General features: G+C 41.1%; 8 protein-coding genes across 8 annotated transcripts; 4 read left to right on the forward strand and 4 right to left on the reverse strand.

Annotated features, from left to right (window-relative positions):
- Window positions 1-204: 204 nt before the first annotated feature.
- Window positions 205-678, reverse strand: SMKI07G0010 (uncharacterized protein; the record flags this gene model as incomplete). The annotated part of the gene is made up of 1 exon (XM_056222459.1): window positions 205-678. One exon carries the CDS (start codon window positions 676-678, stop codon window positions 205-207), a length of 474 nt encoding a protein of 157 aa, XP_056082149.1.
- Window positions 679-1,237: 559 nt separating this feature from the next.
- Window positions 1,238-1,669, forward strand: SMKI07G0020 (uncharacterized protein; the record flags this gene model as incomplete). Its single annotated transcript, XM_056222460.1, has 1 exon — window positions 1,238-1,669. One exon carries the CDS (start codon window positions 1,238-1,240, stop codon window positions 1,667-1,669), a length of 432 nt encoding a protein of 143 aa, XP_056082150.1.
- Window positions 1,670-2,105: 436 nt separating this feature from the next.
- On the reverse strand, window positions 2,106-5,531 carry SMKI07G0030 (DEAD/DEAH box helicase; the record flags this gene model as incomplete). The annotated part of the gene is made up of 1 exon (XM_056222461.1): window positions 2,106-5,531. The coding sequence occupies one exon, from the start codon at window positions 5,529-5,531 to the stop codon at window positions 2,106-2,108; it is 3,426 nt and encodes a 1,141-aa protein (XP_056082151.1).
- Window positions 5,532-9,454: 3,923 nt separating this feature from the next.
- SMKI07G0040 (uncharacterized protein) lies at window positions 9,455-11,332 on the reverse strand (the record flags this gene model as incomplete). Its single annotated transcript, XM_056222462.1, has 1 exon — window positions 9,455-11,332. The coding sequence occupies one exon, from the start codon at window positions 11,330-11,332 to the stop codon at window positions 9,455-9,457; it is 1,878 nt and encodes a 625-aa protein (XP_056082152.1).
- A 1,056-nt stretch (window positions 11,333-12,388) lies between these two features.
- On the forward strand, window positions 12,389-13,516 carry SMKI07G0050 (formate dehydrogenase; the record flags this gene model as incomplete). The annotated part of the gene is made up of 1 exon (XM_056222464.1): window positions 12,389-13,516. The coding sequence occupies one exon, from the start codon at window positions 12,389-12,391 to the stop codon at window positions 13,514-13,516; it is 1,128 nt and encodes a 375-aa protein (XP_056082153.1).
- Window positions 13,517-14,558: 1,042 nt separating this feature from the next.
- VEL1 (Vel1p) lies at window positions 14,559-15,179 on the forward strand (the record flags this gene model as incomplete). Its single annotated transcript, XM_056222465.1, has 1 exon — window positions 14,559-15,179. The coding sequence occupies one exon, from the start codon at window positions 14,559-14,561 to the stop codon at window positions 15,177-15,179; it is 621 nt and encodes a 206-aa protein (XP_056082154.1).
- Window positions 15,180-15,928: 749 nt separating this feature from the next.
- On the reverse strand, window positions 15,929-17,617 carry MNT2 (alpha-1,3-mannosyltransferase MNT2; the record flags this gene model as incomplete). The annotated part of the gene is made up of 1 exon (XM_056222466.1): window positions 15,929-17,617. The coding sequence occupies one exon, from the start codon at window positions 17,615-17,617 to the stop codon at window positions 15,929-15,931; it is 1,689 nt and encodes a 562-aa protein (XP_056082155.1).
- A 1,018-nt stretch (window positions 17,618-18,635) lies between these two features.
- ADH4 (alcohol dehydrogenase ADH4) lies at window positions 18,636-19,784 on the forward strand (the record flags this gene model as incomplete). The annotated part of the gene is made up of 1 exon (XM_056222467.1): window positions 18,636-19,784. The coding sequence occupies one exon, from the start codon at window positions 18,636-18,638 to the stop codon at window positions 19,782-19,784; it is 1,149 nt and encodes a 382-aa protein (XP_056082156.1).
- Between the last annotated feature and the right edge of the window lie 313 nt (window positions 19,785-20,097).

The following is a 20,097-nucleotide window of genomic DNA, read 5'->3' on the forward strand; positions in this document are numbered from 1 at the left end:
CCAGAAACAAAAACAAATCCATTTTGTTTTTTTCACTTTTTCTTGAAACTTAGAACAAAACATATACTACACAATACACAATCAGCAACAGTCGTAACAACGTCCATCACTCTCCAACTTCTCTGCTCGAATCTCTACATAATAATATATCAATTTTACCGTCTGGAACATCATCGCTACCTAGCTCTTTGTGAACCGCTACCATCAGCATGTACAGTGGTACTTCGTGTTATCTGCAGCGAGAACTTCGACGTTTGCCAAATCAAGCCAATGTGGTAATAACCACACCTCCGAGATCTGCTCCAAAAGATACTCCAGTTTCTGCCGAAATATTTTATTGTAGAACAAGCCTATCAGCATCGAGAGGAAAGGCGTCCAATGCGGCGGTTTAGATGGGATAACTCCCAGCGCAATCTGTTCCCGCAAGTGCATTCCTAAACTTAATTCATACCTGTTCCTCAGCTGTTGATGATGCCTGCAAAATTGCAGCTTGACGTACTGCGGACCCTGCAGTCCAGCGCTTGTCATAGAACGCAAACGCTGAAAAACTCCAAGTTTCTCGAGTGCCTCCACAACGACCGTATCGTCTTTTGCCTCCCATTCTTCCTGGCACTTTTTTTCGTCCCAGTTCAAAAAGTACTGCAGCACCTCCGTCTTTGATTCAGCAAGTTGCTCCATACTTTGAAATACAACTCTTTGATTTGCCTTCCAGACATGCGGAAAACTCGGCTCCCTTGCTTGCCTCTTGTCGAATCCAGTACACTAATTGTTTCTCTTCTTCTAGTAATAGCCAGGTACCAAGCATATTTTTTTTGTATCTGAGAGTAGATCTCTCTCTTTTTTACGGTAAAAAATCTCAAATATCCAACAGGGTCCCCATGATATGGCTCAATATCTTCCAAGTATTCTTTGTATTCCTCGTCGTTTCGCAGCATTCTCTCCACAGCTAGTGCTTCCAAGCTATCCTCCGATACGATACTTTCTGGGCGAGCCCAGCAGACGCAGAGCTCGAACATTTTTTTTGACAGCCCTTGCATAATCCGTATTGTGTGAATACTCCCTCTGGGCAGAAGTATATTATCGATACCATACAGGAAAAGATGTTTAATTTCATCGGACCGAAAGCCAAGAAACTCTAATACATTCATTTCTCAGAAGTATTGGGAATTGTGCTTTCAGTTTCTTTCTCTCTAGCGAGACCATTTGACTTCCTTTCCGCTTATATGGCTCTTTATCAATGTCAGTGGCTGGATGGAATCTATTACTCTCAGCATTTCCACCTGTATTGGAGTCCTCGTTGGTGCTAGCAGTGGTACTGGCGGTGGGTAGTAGCACTAGTCCTGGCGTTGGTGCTGGCGGTGGTAACAGCACTAGTCCTAGCATTGGTGCTGGCGGTGGTAACAGCACTAGTCCTAGCATTGGTGCTGGCGGTGGTAACAGCACTAGTCCTAGCATTGGTGCTGGCGGTGGTAACAGCACTAGTCCTAGCATTGGTACTATCAGCAGTATTAGCACTAGTCCTAGCATTGGTGCTGGCGGTGGTAACAGCACTAGTCCTAGCATTGGTGCTGGCGGTGGTAACAGCACTAGTCCTAGCATTGGTGCTGGCGGTGGTAACAGCACTAGTCCTAGCATTGGTGCTGGCGGTGGTAACAGCACTAGTCCCTAGCATTGGTACTATCAGCAGTATTAGCACTAGTCCTAGCATTGGTGCTGGCGGTGGTAACAGCACTAGTCCTGACGTTGGTGCTGGCGGTGGTAACAGCACTAGTCCTAGCATTGGTACTATCAGCAGTATTAGCATCAGTATTAGCATTGGTACTATCAGCAGTATTAGCATTAGTGCTAGCATTAGTACTTGGCATTGGTGCTAGCATTAGTACTGGCGTTAGTGCTAGCATTGGTGCTAGCATTAGTACTAGCATTGGTACTAGCATTGGTACTAGCATTGGTACTATCATGAATGCCCGCGTTGCTGTCCTCATCGCTGCTGCAATAATCTCTGTACCTGTCACTACTACTTCTCTCTTGTGAACTAGACGGTAACGCAGCAACCGACATGGAGGCTGTGGCCTGATTTTCAGCCAATCTGTCCATTCTCTTTATCAGTTCCACTGTGTCTGCCGACAGGTCGTCCTGGAGCCACAGCATCCAACATGCTGGCCCTTTTTTCCTTTCTTTGATTCAAGTCCATAAAACTCGCGTACCTGTTCGGTTATACAGCCTTCCTTAATTGGTGATAATTCACCCCTACGATTCCTTGCCGCCCAACTGTTTTTTCTAGATAATAGATAACAGAGGCCTCCTTCTCTTAGTCTTCCCACGCCTTGAATGAGCTCAATAATATTAAGTCTATTATCAAGCGTGATCACCATCATCAATTCCTTAATGTCAATTCCTTCAGTCACTAATTTTGTTCCGATGAGAACTCGCATGCCACCGTCAGTGACAAACTCCTCCGTGCGAGACACCTTTTCCGCAGCACCCAGCTTCCCGTGTATCCATACCACCTTGAAATACTCCCTCCAAGAGCAGGCCAGTTCTTCCACTTGTTTGGTTGTGCTAGCAATTACAATGGCCTTCGACTCTGGTTCAGTTTCAAACAGGGCTAAAAGAAGCTTCAGTGCTTCTTCGGGAGGTGATTCCACTTTTTTCCAAATTTTATGCACATGCCCTAAAGGCACCTCAGATTTCTCCTTAATCAGATTGAACATCTGTGTGGGATAGCTGGATAAACCCCTGCTGAGGTCTTCCGACCGTTTGAGCTCGTTGATGTCCATCGATTTCTTGCTCAGTCCCGTAAGCCCTATGCGCTGCAACGCAGCATCAGCTACAGCCTCAGGTGCTGTGCCGCTCAAAAAGATTGCTTTCTCGAAAGCGTCAAAATCGAGGTTCCTTATGCCCCCAAATTGCGGCTGCCGGTAGACCTCCGTTTCCAAGTTGTGAAACTCATCTACAATGAGGTAACCCAACTTTACATTGTTGGTCCTAAAGGTGCACTCAACAATATTATCCCAACCAGCTATCCTGTCTGTGAAGTTGGCGCTAGCAAGGTCATCGTAGATCCCCACGTATAAATCAGTAACACCATCGTAACCCTCTTCAATAAAGTTTCTTACAGTGGCCACATTCAAGCAACCGCCTCGGCGCAACCTGATCATGCAATTAGCAAGCAACACTGTGTACGGTACAAACAGAAACGACACATGTTTCACGTCGCTCTTGGACGCGAGTGCTATTAAGGGAAGATGAAACAACTCCGTCTTACCATAGCCCGGTGAGGCTTGTACTGCCACAGAGGGTGTGTCTGCCATGTATATTTCATAACATAAGCGCAACTGATGCAAGTCCCTGAATTCAAAGGATCTGCCAAAAAGTTTCCGACCTGCGACGAGGATATCGTTTGTGCTCTTGGGCTCTCGGGGCCTTTTTCGCGTTGCACTCAAAAAATTTTGATGATGATCTGAACTCGCTTCGCCTGCTACTGCTGCTACTACATCTCTCGCATTCCGAGTACTGGAGAAGGAACAATGGTAGTCTCTTTCAAGGCCTAACCATTGAATCCAGCGCTCGGAAGCTCGCTCCTGCAATAAAGTGGCGGTCGTTCCACTGACACTGGTTAACGAAAAGGAATCCACACCGTAAATGTTTCGCCCTGTTTGAACGGAATGGTTGGCCATGAGTTCACTCGTCGCCGACTCGTACAAATCTGTTTCAAATCTGCTACCTACGCAGTGCCGCCCTAGGGCAATCAACCCCTGGCGCATCTCCCGAAAATTCAGCTTCTGAGGTGCATTCTTCGGAAGTTCCCTCATGTACTGTCGAAAAGTTGCATATTCAACGAGACAGCCCTTAGCGGTATTCAGAAACATGTAGGAATACAAAACTATCCTCGAAGTATCTCGATTTGTTACTTGATTTGGATCCTCAAACCCCACGACATCCATCCAAGGATCGTGTTTAAAGGCGTCATAACTGTTACCAAGCGCACATATCTGCATTTGCCTTAGCACAGTGACAAAGTAAAACAAGTAATCTGAAGTGAGTCCGTCAAGTGTCTTTAGTCGAGGCTCCGATGAACCGTTCTTGTTATAATCAGTGTATAGTTGGATGCGCCTTGTTATATCGTCGACGTATACGTTGCGCTGAGGACCGGCAAAAGCGAGTAGCTGAAGCTCTGGATACCGGTAAGGGTATCCTACGGCAAAATGGATCATCCACATAAGTGGCACCGTAAGCTCGTCAATTGCAACAGCCACTTTATTTTTAAGAGCCGCGGTCATTTTGTTAGTATCTCTTCTCAACTTTGGCAGCACAATTTCACGATATTTAACAGGTATCATTTGAAGAAAAGAATCGTTTTCCAGATACTCGTCAATTCCTCGCTTTGGCTCTCTGAACAACACGTCTCGATTACGCAAAATGAGACTGGCAATATCAACCACTGTAGGCATATAAAAGCAATTGTTCAACTCTTCCCAAAGGTTGTCAAACTGAGCCTTGCATGCAAAGTAAAAGCTGCGGACATACTCGCGATTAAACAGTTTTCCACATACTGATATACCATCAGAAGAAGGTACCAAAGTTATTCTATAAGAGTCCTTCAGCGCGGTTTCCTGTGCTACTTCGTGGTACAGAATTTTGATCCATTTCCACATCGCAACGCCGTTGTTGTCATCAAATATATCTAAATCCTTTGCGGTGCAAGCACAAGAAGACACCAATAAAGCTTTCACGGCATCTAGTGTTTTTCTGAGCCTTCGTGGAGTGTTAGGACTGCGCAACTTGCATACTTTTAAGCCATGTTCGTCCACAGAGGGAATAACGGATTGTTCATTCGCAACAGATAGATCTTCTTCCTCACCAGCACCACCACGGGGTCCCGCCCCAAAATTAAGCGCACATGCTCGCAAGATAATATGCAAAATATCACCCAATCCGTCTTTTTTGTTCATCATATCGTTACATATCTGTGAAAAGTACTTTATCTCAGTGGGTTTACGTGGGCATAGATCACGTTTCAGCCGCTCTGTGTCGACTTTCTTACCGCCAGGTAAACTTGCTTGATATGCGGAAAAAATCGAAAGCTCATTTACGTGTAGTAACAAAAACATGTAGGGTGCCAAATTGTATCCATATTTCCTTATGGTGCTTTTCTGAAGACTCCTTACAATAGGCGTGCCAGAAACAAAGTTGGTGAAAGTACGCATCGTAGAGCTGTCGTTCGGCCTGGAACTCGCAGTTTCGTAACAACGTTCCAGGACACGAAAACTCAACTCACTATAGTATCCTCTGTTGAGGTAAAAAAGAGAAAGGATATCGTAATCTTTCCTATTAAATTTCAAAGTATGTACTTGAAACAACGTGTAGACCATCAAGTTGATTTTCTTGGGAATAAGATACTTTGAAGGGATGGGTCCGCTCTGGAAATCTGGTTCGTCTTCAACAAACGTCAGAAACTTTTGTACATTTTTTTTTAACCATGACGGGAATGACAATTTTTTCAAAAGATCTTTTCCTATCCATTGCATCGGTTCTGTATTTTACCACCTTGATTAGGCTAGACTTTTCGTCTTCGTAGAATGATCGCACTTCCGTGCGGATCGATTCAAATAAAGTTATTGAGTGACAATGTACCAAGTCGTTTTTGTTATTTAGAGCGGACTCAAACTCCTCAAAGTTTGCTTTTTCAAACTTACGCTTATCGGAAATTTTCATTTTATTTTTGTAAGTTTCGAAATTAACAATAGTATGTTGATTGTTATGCTTTTTGACAAGAAATCCATCAATATAAACAAAAGATTGTCCAGTTTCCACCCTATCATCATCTAGGAATGCAATTGAGCTACTCTATTGAGAAGATGCAGAATTATGTAATGAGCACCCAAAAGAAAAAGACCTCTGCTACACAAGTGCAAATCTCCAGCAGCAACAAAGCACAGTTAATAAAAAATCCCATCAAGATTAGCCACTGACCCCTTCAAGCACAACATAGAAAACAGAGAGATATCCGTTTCTTCCTGAGGATCGTCATTCATCGCTTGATTTCCGGCCTGCAAAAATAAAGTAGTAGGTACGTACTTTCTTTTTCAACTTCCATGTTTGTGCGTAGTATCTCAATCTGTCTGCTTAGTCGAGGAGAACCAGGATTCTGTTCATTGCTCAAGCCGCTTCGTGGATGTTCTCTTGGTTACTTAAACATGAACCAGTTGGTCGCTTCAAGAATTATGCGCTCAGCCTGCAGCTTCTTCCGCTCTCGAAAAGACCAATATAATAAAAACTTATGAATTACATTTCCTTATTAGGTATATGACCTTACGCTTCGAAGTAAGGTAGACCTTTTTGGCGCACCTATATATATAACGCGTCAGAAAACCTTCTCCAAAAATTTCCCGTAACTTCTCCGACGCTCCCCCTCAAGAAAAAAGAAAAATATATTACCCTGCTTAATAAGAAAATACGTATCAAGTTACTTCCTTGGTGCAATATCCCACTATAAAAAAATTCCTTGACGCCAGATCTTCGGCCACAATTTGCGTCCCCAAGTGCCTAAACAGGAAATAATGACAGCTTTCGTACAGAGTTACTTCCACGGTGCAATATGTCCCTACGGCGTTGTCTAATACCATCCAGCGTGCAATAAGGTAACATATATATACCCACACCCACACCCACACCCACACCCACACCCACACCACACCCACACACCATCACTATCACCATCATCATCATCATCACCATCACTATCACTATCACAATCACTAACCCTACCACCATCACTATCACACCCACTACTTTCACTACCACCATTACCATCATCATCACCATCACCCATCACTACCACCATCACTACCACCATCACTACTACCATCACCATCACTACCATCACCATCACTACCACCATCACCATCACCATCACCATCACCATCACCATCACTATCATGAGAAGTACACACTTACTTACCCTATCTCTAACCCTACTATCAGCCCTACCTCGCTGTCTAACCCTACCTCTCCAACTCCAACCCCACTGCCTTAGCTTACCCTACCTGCTCCTCCACTGCCTACGCTCTCCACCTGCCATCCTTCACATCTCATCACTACTCCATATCTACCACCAACCACCACTTCCACTTATCCTACCATCTACCATCTACCTCTACAACATACCTAACATAATATGTAAACATCCAAATGTAAACAATCATATGTAAACAATCATATGTAAACAATCAAATGTAAACAATCATATGTAAACATCCAAATGTAAACAATCATACCTAACATCATATCCTACCACTACTCCCCATCCCACCTCTAACCACATCTAGCTACCTCACCACATATCAACACCTACCATGCCTTCTTCTTCTCCTTGATAGCTCTCCATACGCCTACGGATGCTAAAAATAAACTACTCTCATCCTACTCATCTTACCCAACTCCCTTCTGCCACACTGCCGCACTGCTCCTCATCCTCATCCTCACCTCTCACTCAGTTGCCATGGTTACCACTATACATCACCATACATCACCATACACGGCACTTACCTCAGCGCTTCACACCCTGTGCCATTTACCCATAAAACCCACTTTTATTCCCATTTTAGTGTTTATAATGTATTCTACGGACCCAAATATCATATATATGCACTTACTTGCATCTAATATAACGTATTTTGCCAAATTCTGTCTACTCATTATATACATATATTTATCACAATTTAAAAAAATCACCAATTAAATCACCCAAACATAAAAAATTTCTCCAAATTCACATCGATTCATAGCCACATATTATCATTCTATTAAAATGTGCTAACCTAAGAAGTATGACTAGTTTATAGTAATATATGAAAAGGGTCAATAATCTTACTAAATTATGATTAATGAGCTAGATCGCAATTCCTTACGTCACCACACGCCCTGCGCCATTTACTCATAAAACTCATGTTTATTCCCATTTTAGTGTTTATAATATATTCTAAGGACCCAAATATCATTTAAATGAATTTACTTGCATTCAATATAACGTATTTTTCCACATTCGGTCTAGTCATTTTATACATATATTTACCATAATAATAAAAAATCGACTTCAAAAACACCAAAATATTAAAAATATCTCAATCGAAAATTCTACTGAGTAAACAGATTGTATATTAGCACTGTCCCTACCATTATGAAAGTCGAATATTTGCAAACTCACCATACCATTATGATAGTTTAAGCAACAAAATTTACTCTGAACACTACCGTGATGCTACACCACGGCACGCTCACACGCATGCTATTCCACAATACCCTACCAATTACAACTAAGGATCTACTCGCAATATCATACACAGTTGGTGATGCTGTTGAGATAAAGAATTAAGATATGCTTTATATCTCATAGTAAAATAAGATCACTGGAAAGCCTCCATAAGTTATCTAAGAGTAAGAAATATAGAATTACTCCTTTTGTTTAGGAAGAATACTTCTGCGTTTAGAGCTACCACTAAACACTCCTCTTCTGTAATACGTTTCTGAAACATTACCCAATATCATGCTTTTGGTTTATCACATTTTAAAACATCAATACTACATTACCCAAGACCGGCAATTAAGCACCAGCTCCAAAACTCTACACGCATAAAACAGTTCTTTTTGCACATACAAATAATACCCCTATGCACTTTACTTCTACAATACTTAAAAAATAATGCTACTGTAACCTTGTCACATCACAAAATAGAATCAGTTCCCTATTACCACCATTAACACACCATACATCACTTTATATTACCGTCACAGGACTTAATGCAATGTGATAATTGCAACACATGCTCATGCGGATGCTATGAGATAATCTCACCCCATCTTTTTTCCACACTACAGCAGAATAAAATATCAGATGCTCTTAATCTTTTTACTTTCCCTAAAATTTCTTTTGCTATTCTTTCCTCATTTCTATACGTATACCAAAAACCAATTCACCCTCGCTGTATTGTATTTGTCACTATCACTATTCGTCAAATAGCCATATCAATCCTGGAATAGACACAGTGCTACCCCAATTCCACCCCCTACTACCAGTGCAACTCCCAGTCAATGCCTCTGAGATATCTTGATGCAAGGATTCGCAATTATGATCCTACCTCATCATGTGGTAAGGTGATTGGACCTTTTTTTCAAGTGGTATATATCTAAGATACATTGATTTACTACATATGTGCAGAAGGGCCGGGCCCTATTATGTGCTCCTACATTGAGAGTTAGTTCTACATCCTTTCTTTACAATTCACGATTGCTCACACAATGAATTTTAGTTCGCATATCCGACAATAATAATGAACAGAGCTAGAGGATTGCTGCAGACCCTACATGGTATCGTTTTTTAGTACCTCAGCGCCTCAATTATCGCGAAACCTTTTAAAGTCACACTCGTACGCATAATCCTTCATGTGTCTCGTCATGGGAAGCGTTGATTATTATGGTTTCCTAGCAAATCGTCTATACTAATGCACTGTAGTCCACTGTTGATAACCAATCTCTGCCGAGATTCATCAAAGTGCATTCCGAGTCCCCCGTGATGAGAACTAGGCTTAGTCATGCCCATTGGGGATGGACCCCAAGAAGGAGTGTAGCAAACCTCATCCCAGTTGCATTGCCTTTCACAGCGATAGTTTAGCTCAATCCATCCCAGAGATTCAATTAAGCCGTTAACAGCAGTGCGTGCCGTTTCAACGTGCCTTTCTAAATCACTGGAAGTTCTATTATCCTTCATAAATGACTGAACTTCCGGTACCAGTAGATCGTTCACCTTGTAAACCACATCAACTATCTCTTTTACAACGCTTACAGTAGACGACCAGATCAGAAAGTCTGCATCCGTCGTCAAATCCTGGTATGGGCTTACATATTGGTAAATAGCAAAATCTTTTCCACTACCAAACTGATCACGGTTGTTATCTGCAGCCTCAAACCGCAGACAGAAGTTCAACGTGAGTGCTGTTGCATTTATCGCCACATACTCGTTAATATCGCCAGTCCTGTTGAGAATGGCACTAACAGTTTTCAGCAAGGGTGCAAACTTGGCAACAAGCTCATCCAATGCCACTTGCCAATTCATGCTTCTAGAAGCATCAAACCCCACTTTCAGAGCCTTCTCTAAATCATCAACCATCTCCAGTTGTTTTTCCCATGTCATTCCATCGTTGAGTAATCTTCTGTTGTTGGGGTCAGGAGCAATGTAAGTCCTGTTTATTCCGCTTACGAGGTACCGATAGTCAAGATGAATCCGATTCTCCCCATCGTCGTGCGCTGCGCCCGCCCTTATCCAGTTGAAACTCTTAACAGCGTCGAAATTGGACAAGATCTTCGCCCAGCCGTCTTCTCTCTCGAGAATCGCCTTTTGATCATCCGTCAGCTGTTCTTCAACCAGCTTTCCGTTATCATCTAGAGGCCAGCCCTCTTCCTTTGATATGACGGTAGGTGATGGCAGATCCAGGTACTGATTCGGATGAACCATATCTAGAATCGAGACGAGCTCGACATTATCCCCAGAGAAATCGCACAGTACAACTTCAAAGCCCACCTCCACCCTGATGATGCCATCCAACCCGAATGGCTTCCCCCACTTGCATATTCTGGCGGCGTAGAGCCTTTCCGCCCTTTCTTCATCCTCATCATCATCTGGAAGCTTCAGTTTCTTCTTGATAACATTCGACAACATTAGCTGCGTATCCATCTCACCTGAGTCGGTTTTCGCAGCAGAAGCCCCGTCAAGATAAAGAAATTTGTTGAGGTCTCGTGCCGCTCTGTAAGTAAGCATCTTTTGTGAGCCCTGGCCTCCTTTGTCTGGTGGCGGTGGCGGTGGTGGATGATTACCACGAGTGCCATTACCGGGCCTTCCGTGCTTTCTTTCTAACGATCTCCTTCCATAAGCTGGCGACCTCAAGCCGAAAGAGTAGCTGAATTCGTAATCCATAGCTAGCCATTCAAAAGTAGTTGGCACGCCCGATCCAGAATGGTACATTAAAGTTCCCTTAGGAATTACAGCAGGAAAGTACGATACGCCCAAGGGGTGGATATCAGACGAAGATTGTCTCAGAGCAGCGCGAATGGAATTGAAGATAGCCGTACTGTTGTCGAAATCGATGTCTCTAACAAATTCTAGGTAATTGTCCCATCGTATAGTAGGTACATCTGCAACCTTGTTCGCGGATTCGTTAAGTGGAAGACCGGTTGACACTCTTCGATAAGATCTGGATATTTTCCAACAAAAACCAAGCAGGACAATGAGCAGTAGACCGATGGTGGCCGACACGCCCTGACGATGAAATCTCATTATCTGTCTAAACCACGATAAACAATTCCTCGAAAGCTGCGTTCATCGGTTTCTTTTTTTTTTCTTTTCTTATTCTATATTACCTAATACCTCGAGCTCTCAGATACTGAAGGGGCGCAAGTTTTTTTTTTCCTTTTTATTTCTATTCGGTTTTTAGTTTTTCTCTTGGCAAAATCTGCAGCATAGTCATTTTCACGTAGCTCACTGCGACCGCTTAAAGTATCACTATATCCAGAGAAAGCTTATAGCCTGTCATTGACATAGATCGAACACAATGGCATTGCATCACCGTTTCATAAGAAACATTCATGTTCGGAACCTTTTTCTGGACAATTTGGCGATGAATCTTGTCACGAACCCATTGCTAGGATGCTGTCCCCTGCTACACACATGTTCGCTCTGCAGGCCCAAAATCATATATCAATTCCGAATTTGTATTGACGTACCCTGATTTCTTATGAAGACGGGTGTTTGGAGAGCCCTTCTCGTAGCAGCATAGAGTCCTCCATGGCAGTTCGTTAGGAATCTCACCATGCAGCTCTTTTCACGGTTCTCGACAGCCAATAGAGCATTCGGTAATTACGCATTTCGTCACTGTCTCAGAGAAGGCTCGGAAGGAAGTTCGCTCAAAGTTTCTTTTAGTACTGGTTTTGGCTATGGCTTTTAGAGCCTTTAGAGCTGTTTTCTAGCCATGGAGTGCAGATGGCAATCCCTTTCTTTTTTGGGATCGGATATATCCTCATTAAGAAAGAACCGGCGGCTGAACTCCGAGCCAAATAGTCATGCTAGTAATACTATAACAAATGTGATAGAATTTTTGTGGAGTATACCGTTCTTGGACTATTTGTTTGTCAACTAAGGTTGGGGAAACCATTCTTCATCGTCAGTCACCAAGAATCTCATATAAAAAGGCATGAAGTTGCCGTTTTCTTGAGCGTGTTTCTACGCATATATTCTACTGCTAATAGTCTTGTTCAAACAAACACACACACACACATATATATATATATATACAAATAGTGTGTCTGTGCATTGCAACAAATAACCACACAAGAAATGCCAAAGGGAAAGATTTTGCTAGTTCTTTACGAAGGCGGTAAACATGCTGAAGAGCAAGAGAAGCTGCTGGGATGTATTGAAAATGAACTCGGTATCAGAAAGTTCGTTGAAGAACAGGGATACGAGTTAATCACTACGACTGACAAGGACCCTGAACCGGACTCTACTGTGGACAGGGAATTGAAAGATGCAGAAATTGTGATTACCACACCTTTTTTCCCAGCCTACATCTCGAGAAACAGAATTGCCAAAGCACCTAATCTGAAGCTTTGTGTCACCGCTGGTGTCGGTTCTGACCATGTTGATCTAGAGGCCGCCAATGAAAGGAAAATTACGGTCACCGAAGTCACCGGTTCCAACGTTGTCTCGGTTGCAGAACACGTTATGGCCACAATCTTGGTGTTGATAAGAAACTACAATGGTGGTCACCAGCAGGCAATCAATGGTGAGTGGGACATTGCTGGCGTGGCCAAGAATGAATACGATCTTGAGGACAAAGTAGTCTCAACCGTGGGCGCTGGAAGAATTGGATATAGGGTTCTAGAGAGACTGGTTGCGTTCAATCCAAAGAAGTTACTCTACTATGACTACCAGGAACTTCCTGCGGAAGCAATCAGCAGGTTGAATGAGGCCAGCAAGCTCTTCAACGGCCGAGGTGACATTGTTCAGAGAGTGGAAAAATTAGAAGACATGGTTTCCCAGTCCGATGTTGTTACCATCAACTGCCCGTTGCACGAGGATTCAAAGGGTCTGTTCAACAGAGAGCTCATATCCCATATGAAAGATGGTGCATATTTGGTAAATACCGCTAGAGGTGCCATTTGCGTGGCCGAAGATGTTGCAGAGGCTGTTAGGTCTGGCAAGTTGGCCGGCTACGGTGGCGATGTCTGGGACAAACAACCTGCGCCAAAGGACCATCCTTGGAGGTCTATGGACAACAAAGATCGTGTTGGAAATGCAATGACTGTACACATCAGTGGCACCTCCTTGGATGCTCAAAAAAGATACGCTCAGGGGGTAAAGAACATCTTAAACAGCTACTTGTCCAAGAAATATGACTACCGTCCACAGGATGTTATTGTGCAGAACGGTCTATACGCTACGAAAGCGTATGGTCAGAAATAAGATCTATAATGCACTGTACACACACATGTAAAATCGCTACTTAAATCTGAGCTCTGTTACATAACGAGAAGTGTTGTGGTGCTGATTGAGCCTACTATTACTCTCTTTTTCATTTCTTTCGCTTTGCGAATAGCATTATGTATAGTTAACGTTAGCAGTGCTTACTATGATGAGAGGTACTCGTTTTTAATACTGTACTTGGCCGCTTAGGTGGCATCGTCTTTCTGTATGCGGCTGACAACTTCTATCAACGCATCCATTCATCACCTGGCGGGCAAAAGCGCCTTTGTCCATTTCGGACCTATTGTTACACAGGGGTGCATTTTATGACGCAATAGTATATATGCGCATTTCCTTCACCAATAAAGCTAAATTGCTCACAATCAATCTGTTTATTATACAGAACATAATGCCTTTTCTTCTCGATTATGCTGGCAAACAATCTGTAGTATCATATTCGTATTTGCACATTCGCCGTTTGCTTATGCTCTGAACTCATGGACTATTTTTGGTCCCTATTTTGTTTGAGGTACATAGATCTTAAAATACATTTCTTTGATTAGCTAAAAGAGGTGTTGCACACTTTAATAAAATTCAGGTACCCATTAAAGTTTCTCTGGCTCCAGTATACGCATGCGGTTATACCTCCATGCAATGTTGCTGTCACCAGACTTTTCCCGAATGGGTCATTCTGGATTACTGTAGCTTCTGTTTTTGGAAGGGAAGGTGCCAGTTTCATGCGCACTGGCTTCTCGAATCATGTACCTCTGAACTACACAATATTCTTTGAAGACCTATACACCCTACGGGTAAAAATCTCGATGTTAATAACCGCTGAGGTTGGAAATCTACAAATATTTTCAAGGTCTGTCTTCTCGACTGCAAAAGAATAATGAAAATATTCTTCAACAAATACAGCTTGAAAGAAATTAGATTGTTATATAAGCGTTGTAAGTTTATTTATAATTGAGAGCAAGAGCCTTTCGATGGTTTTTGTGCAAGTCCAAGATATCAAGTTATCGCCAAAAACAACAACCATATCATGAGTTTTCTAAGCATTTTCACTTTCTTTGGTGTCCTTATTTCCGTTGCAGCAGCCGTTAGGTTTGATCTGACTAACGTCACTTGTAATGACCTACATGGTCCCCACTGTGGCACCTACGTTATGAAAGTCGTTGGTCAAAACGGAACATTTTTAGGTCAATCCACGTTTGTTGGTGCTGACACTTTGACTGACAGTGTTGGTGATGCTTGGGCAAGATATTTGGACCAGGAACCAAGATTCTTATCAAAGTTGACTACCATTGGTACCAACGAGACAAAAAACTTCTCTCCACTTATCTTCACAACGAACAAAAAGACTTGTAATCCCCAATCCATTGGCGATGCTATGGTTCCTTTTGCCAATACTGTTAACGGTGAAATTGAGTACAACTCCTGGGCCTATACAGCTCCGAATAGTTCTTTCGTAACTGGCTTAGCAAACCAGTTGTTCAATGCTACCGATTATGGCGTTCAAGTTGCATCATGCTACCCAAATTTTGCGTCAGTCATTTTGAGCACACCAACTGTCAACATCTTTGGTAAAGATGATACTTTGCCAGATTATTGTACTGCCATTCAGCTAAAGGCCGCTTGTCCACCAGAAGCCGGTTTTGTCTAACCTTTATCGCTTTATAGTTTGTAGATTTGTTTTAATAGTATTACTTATAGCAGTATCTCCTTTGAACTGACCGTAAAACAATTATTTCAAATGAGATAAAAAAGTTACTTCCTTTTTTTTTTGTTATTCTCTGTAATTCTTGAATTGACTGTATTAAAACTTGAATTGTTTTCGTCTTGACTTTATTGATGTCACATATTGTTACTCATATTAATCATTCTAATGAAGAAGATTGATAGAATATTCAGTTTGGAACATTAGCAGAAATTTTTCGAGACTTTTATGGAGTATATTTGTCTCAAAACTTAAGATCAGAGTCAAACCATCCACCGATAAAAAATCTTGAAGATATTATACCATACTTAAAATATTAAAGAATGGTTTTGTTCTCATGTGAGCGCTTCATTTATGCTTAATATAAATAACGAACTACTATACTTTTAACCAGACACACATTTACTGGCACAATATCAGAGATGTTATTAAAATTCGGAATATTGGTAATGGTCACCAACCTATAGTTAAACTAAGGACATCAGACAACCAAACGTTTGAGAGCTATGTTTTACCCTGTGTGATGGTAGTATCAGTTTGAACAATTTCTTATTGTACTTGATATGAGCTCACTGTCATTACATCATATGTATGCAATTTGATACCTAACCGATGTAAACGAATGATAAGGCAATTTCACTTCAAAACCAGTGCTGTTGCTGAATATATCAATGAAGCTATAACGACTTTAAGGATTAAAGGATAGTTTCATTCCAAATATCAACTATTACTGATAATCGACGTTTCTCGGCATCTTTAAACTTAATCACTTTTCCAAACTCTCCTTCCTTGAATAATGTGCAATAGTTGAACAAAAGACACTCTCCTGATTTAATCCATCCTGATATATTGGTGTCTGGGATTATGATTCCCTCCAGCTCTACTGGAGATTGATAATATTTGCGTAGCGCATGGGCGTCTGGAAACATATTAGTTAGTCTCTCACTATGCTCATAATCATATTCCCATGAAGTCTTCTTACAAACATTAAGGCCTCCATTTAGCCATAGTAAAGACCCGTCTTTATCTGTGTGAGACAATTGCACAGAACAGATCTGATAATATTCACCGGAATTTTCATTTGAAACCACATTGCCCAATTGACCGATGTTTGATGCATCAACAGGATAAAATGTGAAGTGATTATTTGATAACAATTCACCAAGCCAGAAAAAGTCTTTATCACCATGAAAATACTCAGAAATTGGAGAAAATTGTAGAGATATTGACGTAAGCATACTGAAGAGGTGCTTACCTTTATGCAACACTACCAAACCACTCTCCAAATGATGCTTATACTTCTTTATGAGCATATTTTCCAGCACCCGTGCAACAGTTGGTTCTCGTATGTGCTCAGCAATGTTGTCACGTATTTTGGATTCGTCCAATAAATTGATTCCGGTGCACCCATGAATAATATCTTTTAGAACTTCTAATTGAGGTGGGTCAAAGAGGTCATCTGAAATTACCCGATCTTTGAAGAATAAAACTCCAGTTTTTTGAAATTCTTCCAGCTTGTAAAACTTGTCTATTGAAACAAATGGTACTGTGTCTGAATCCAACAGAATGGGAATTTCAAAGGATGAGAAGATCAATGCTAACCACTTGTTGGAATATGTGGCAAACTTGTCGGAATACTTAGGACTTAACAAATTATGAATGTTTAAGAACCATATTTCTTGTGAAGGATATTTTGTGGAGTCTTGATTTCTCGCGTACTTGGTAATCAATTTGATGGAATCTTGGCTAAGATCTGCGTTATAAACAATTTGTATAGGATAATCATTTTTAAGGAACCTCAATATTCTCAGTAGTCTAATAATTTCATGTACCTGCGCATCAGAAGCACTAACAACTATACCTCTTGAACCACTTTGAATTATAGAGTGCAACCAATTCTCCCAAAAAGATAGATCTGTCTTGAAATTGACCGGCTTAGAACGGACAAAGTGGTGATCTTTGCGATCAAATTCTAGCACAGAAGCATGGTGAACTTCACCATTCCATCTTGTATTTGTGTGCCAAAAGTTAACCTCATCACTTTCCAATCTTTCAAAGTCGATATATGGAAATAGCTTCTTTTCAATATCTCGTAGACGCTGTTTATCACGCTTACCATTCCGCTGCAAACATTGAGAAAAAATAGTAAGCCTTGTTACCAGTTCTATCACGTCCTTGGCAGGCGTCAAGTTTGCCTGGTTTACATCATAGAAGTCATTCGACCATTCAGGTGCAAGAGCGTCGTAATAACTCAAGCAACTATCAATATTAATGCTATTTTGAATTGATTGCTCCGAACCTAGCAAATTTATTTGACAGTAATAGATCAATAACAGAGTTCCAAGAAATACAATGGATATGAAGAATCTGCTTTTTCTTCTCATAATCAATAGATAAAGTTTGCACTATTGTGTGTATGTCTTTTTAGAATGAATGATCAAAAAGACATGCGAAGATCCCGCTCTCTTAGATGATTCGCCGTTCCCTTTGTTGATGTTTCCCACCGCTGAAGTGAAGAAAAAATGAATGGACTAATATTGCTTTGGTGCTTGGTACTCTTTTCTTTCTGTGCTGATGTAATGTGGCTCATCAAAACTTTGTCTCGGGAAAACCAAAACTGTAATCAAAAATTTTTCATTCTGGGAAGTACCAAAGGTCAATGTTAGCGTGGCCATCGTTTACAATTCGGAGGGCGCCACCGATAGGATGTCTATCAGGAGGTCCCTTGGTCTCCGTATTTACTACATGCTGCCTGGTCACATAATGCGCTACACGTTCCTGCGTACGAAAATTTTTTCTTAGTGCATCAGCTGGTATGTGCACAACTTGAAAGGCTATCAACTGTTTCTAAATACTAGAAGTACTTATATGAACCTTCACGGTTATGCAACCAGTTTAATTGAGGCTGCTAATTTTAAGGTAAATTTAGACATTTTGGAGAATTCCTGGAGAATTTCTATGAGCTTCCATTTTTTTTTATATGAGGCCATTTTTTGTAGTATAATGGATGGCCACACGATTATAGCTGTTAGCCATGATTGTGATCAGGACTGTAGCATGCCGCAGTAAACTACCTATGATTCAAAAAAAAAAAAAAAAAAAAATGGACCAGGCTAGTACGGGCATCACGAGGTACGTGTTTGTTATGCCTGAAGCTCTGCATCACGTACATTCGGCAACTATACAAAGCAATTGATATTTTGCTACCGTGAATCTCTACCACTATTAGGACATTTTCTTTCTATCAGGTGGGAACAAGGACAAGGTATCGATATGTATAAAAGGCTTGCTAACATTTCCAAATTATTTGATATAGGAGTTACACGTTTCTCCTCCTCCTATCCAAAAAGAACCATTAACAACAAGCTTGTCTTTGCTACAACTAATAATCAACTGAGAAAAATGTCTTCTGTTACTGGTTTTTACATTCCTCCTATTTCTTTCTTTGGTGAAGGTGCTCTAGAAGAGACCGCTGACTACATCAAAAACAAAGACTACAAAAAAGCTTTAATTGTTACCGATCCTGGTATTGCAGCCATTGGTCTCTCTGGTAGAGTTCAAAAGATGTTGGAAGAACGTGGTTTGAACGTTGCTGTCTATGACCAAACCCAACCAAACCCAAATGTTGGTAACGTCTTGGCTGGTTTGAAGGTTTTGAAGGAACAAAACTCTGAAATTGTTGTTTCAATTGGTGGTGGTTCTGCTCACGATAATGCAAAAGCCATTGCTTTATTGGCTACCAATGGCGGTGAAATTGGAGATTATGAAGGTGTCAATCAATCTAAGAAGGCTTCTTTACCATTGTTTGCTATCAACACTACCGCTGGTACTGCTTCCGAAATGACCAGATTTACCATTATTTCTAACGAAGAAAAGAAAATCAAAATGGCCATTATTGACAACAATGTTACTCCAGCTGTTGCTGTCAATGACCCATCTACCATGTTCGGTTTGCCACCAGCTTTGACTGCTGCCACAGGTCTAGATGCTTTGACTCACTGTATTGAAGCTTATGTTTCCACCGCTTCTAACCCAATCACTGATGCCTGTGCTTTGAAGGGTATTGATTTGATCAAGGAAAGTTTGGTTAGTGCATACAACAACGGTAAAGACAAAAAGGCTAGAACTGATATGTGCTACGCTGAATACTTAGCAGGTATGGCTTTCAACAATGCTTCTCTAGGTTACGTTCACGCCATTGCTCATCAACTTGGTGGTTTTTACCACTTACCTCATGGTGTTTGTAACGCTGTGTTGTTACCTCATGTTCAAGAATTCAATATGGAATGTCCAAAGGCCAAGAAGAGATTAGGCGAAATTGCTTTGCATTTCGGTGCCTCCGAAGAAAGCCCAGAAGAAACGATCAAGACTTTGCACGCTTTCAACAGAACTATGAACATTCCAAGAAATTTGAAAGATTTAGGTGTTAAAACTGAAGATTTTGGAATTTTGGCCGACAACGCTATGAATGATGCCTGTCACTTAACCAACCCAGTTCAATTCACCAAAGAACAAGTTGTTGCCATTTTGAAGCAAGCTTACGAATATTAAAAGTACTAAGATCAAACTTACTCATATAAATCAATTATGTGTGTACCTTATTTATTTAATTGTGCATAGAATATAGTGCACTTATTTATCTACCACCCTCAAACAATTTTTTTAGTTGTATTGTTTTATAAACTATGTACTTATGTCAATTTTGAAGATATAACGAAGAAATTTTGAGTTAACCTTAGTTAGAAAAAAAGAACGGAGCTTTACTAACTAATGAACTCATATTTGATTCCTTATGCTGAGATTAGTATGAAATTTATTGTAATGAATAAGGGGTGGGATTGCTATTGGTTACTACAATGTTCAG

Source organism: Saccharomyces mikatae (assembly GCF_947241705.1).
Source record: "Saccharomyces mikatae IFO 1815 strain IFO1815 genome assembly, chromosome: 7".
NCBI lineage: Eukaryota > Fungi > Ascomycota > Saccharomycetes > Saccharomycetales > Saccharomycetaceae > Saccharomyces > Saccharomyces mikatae.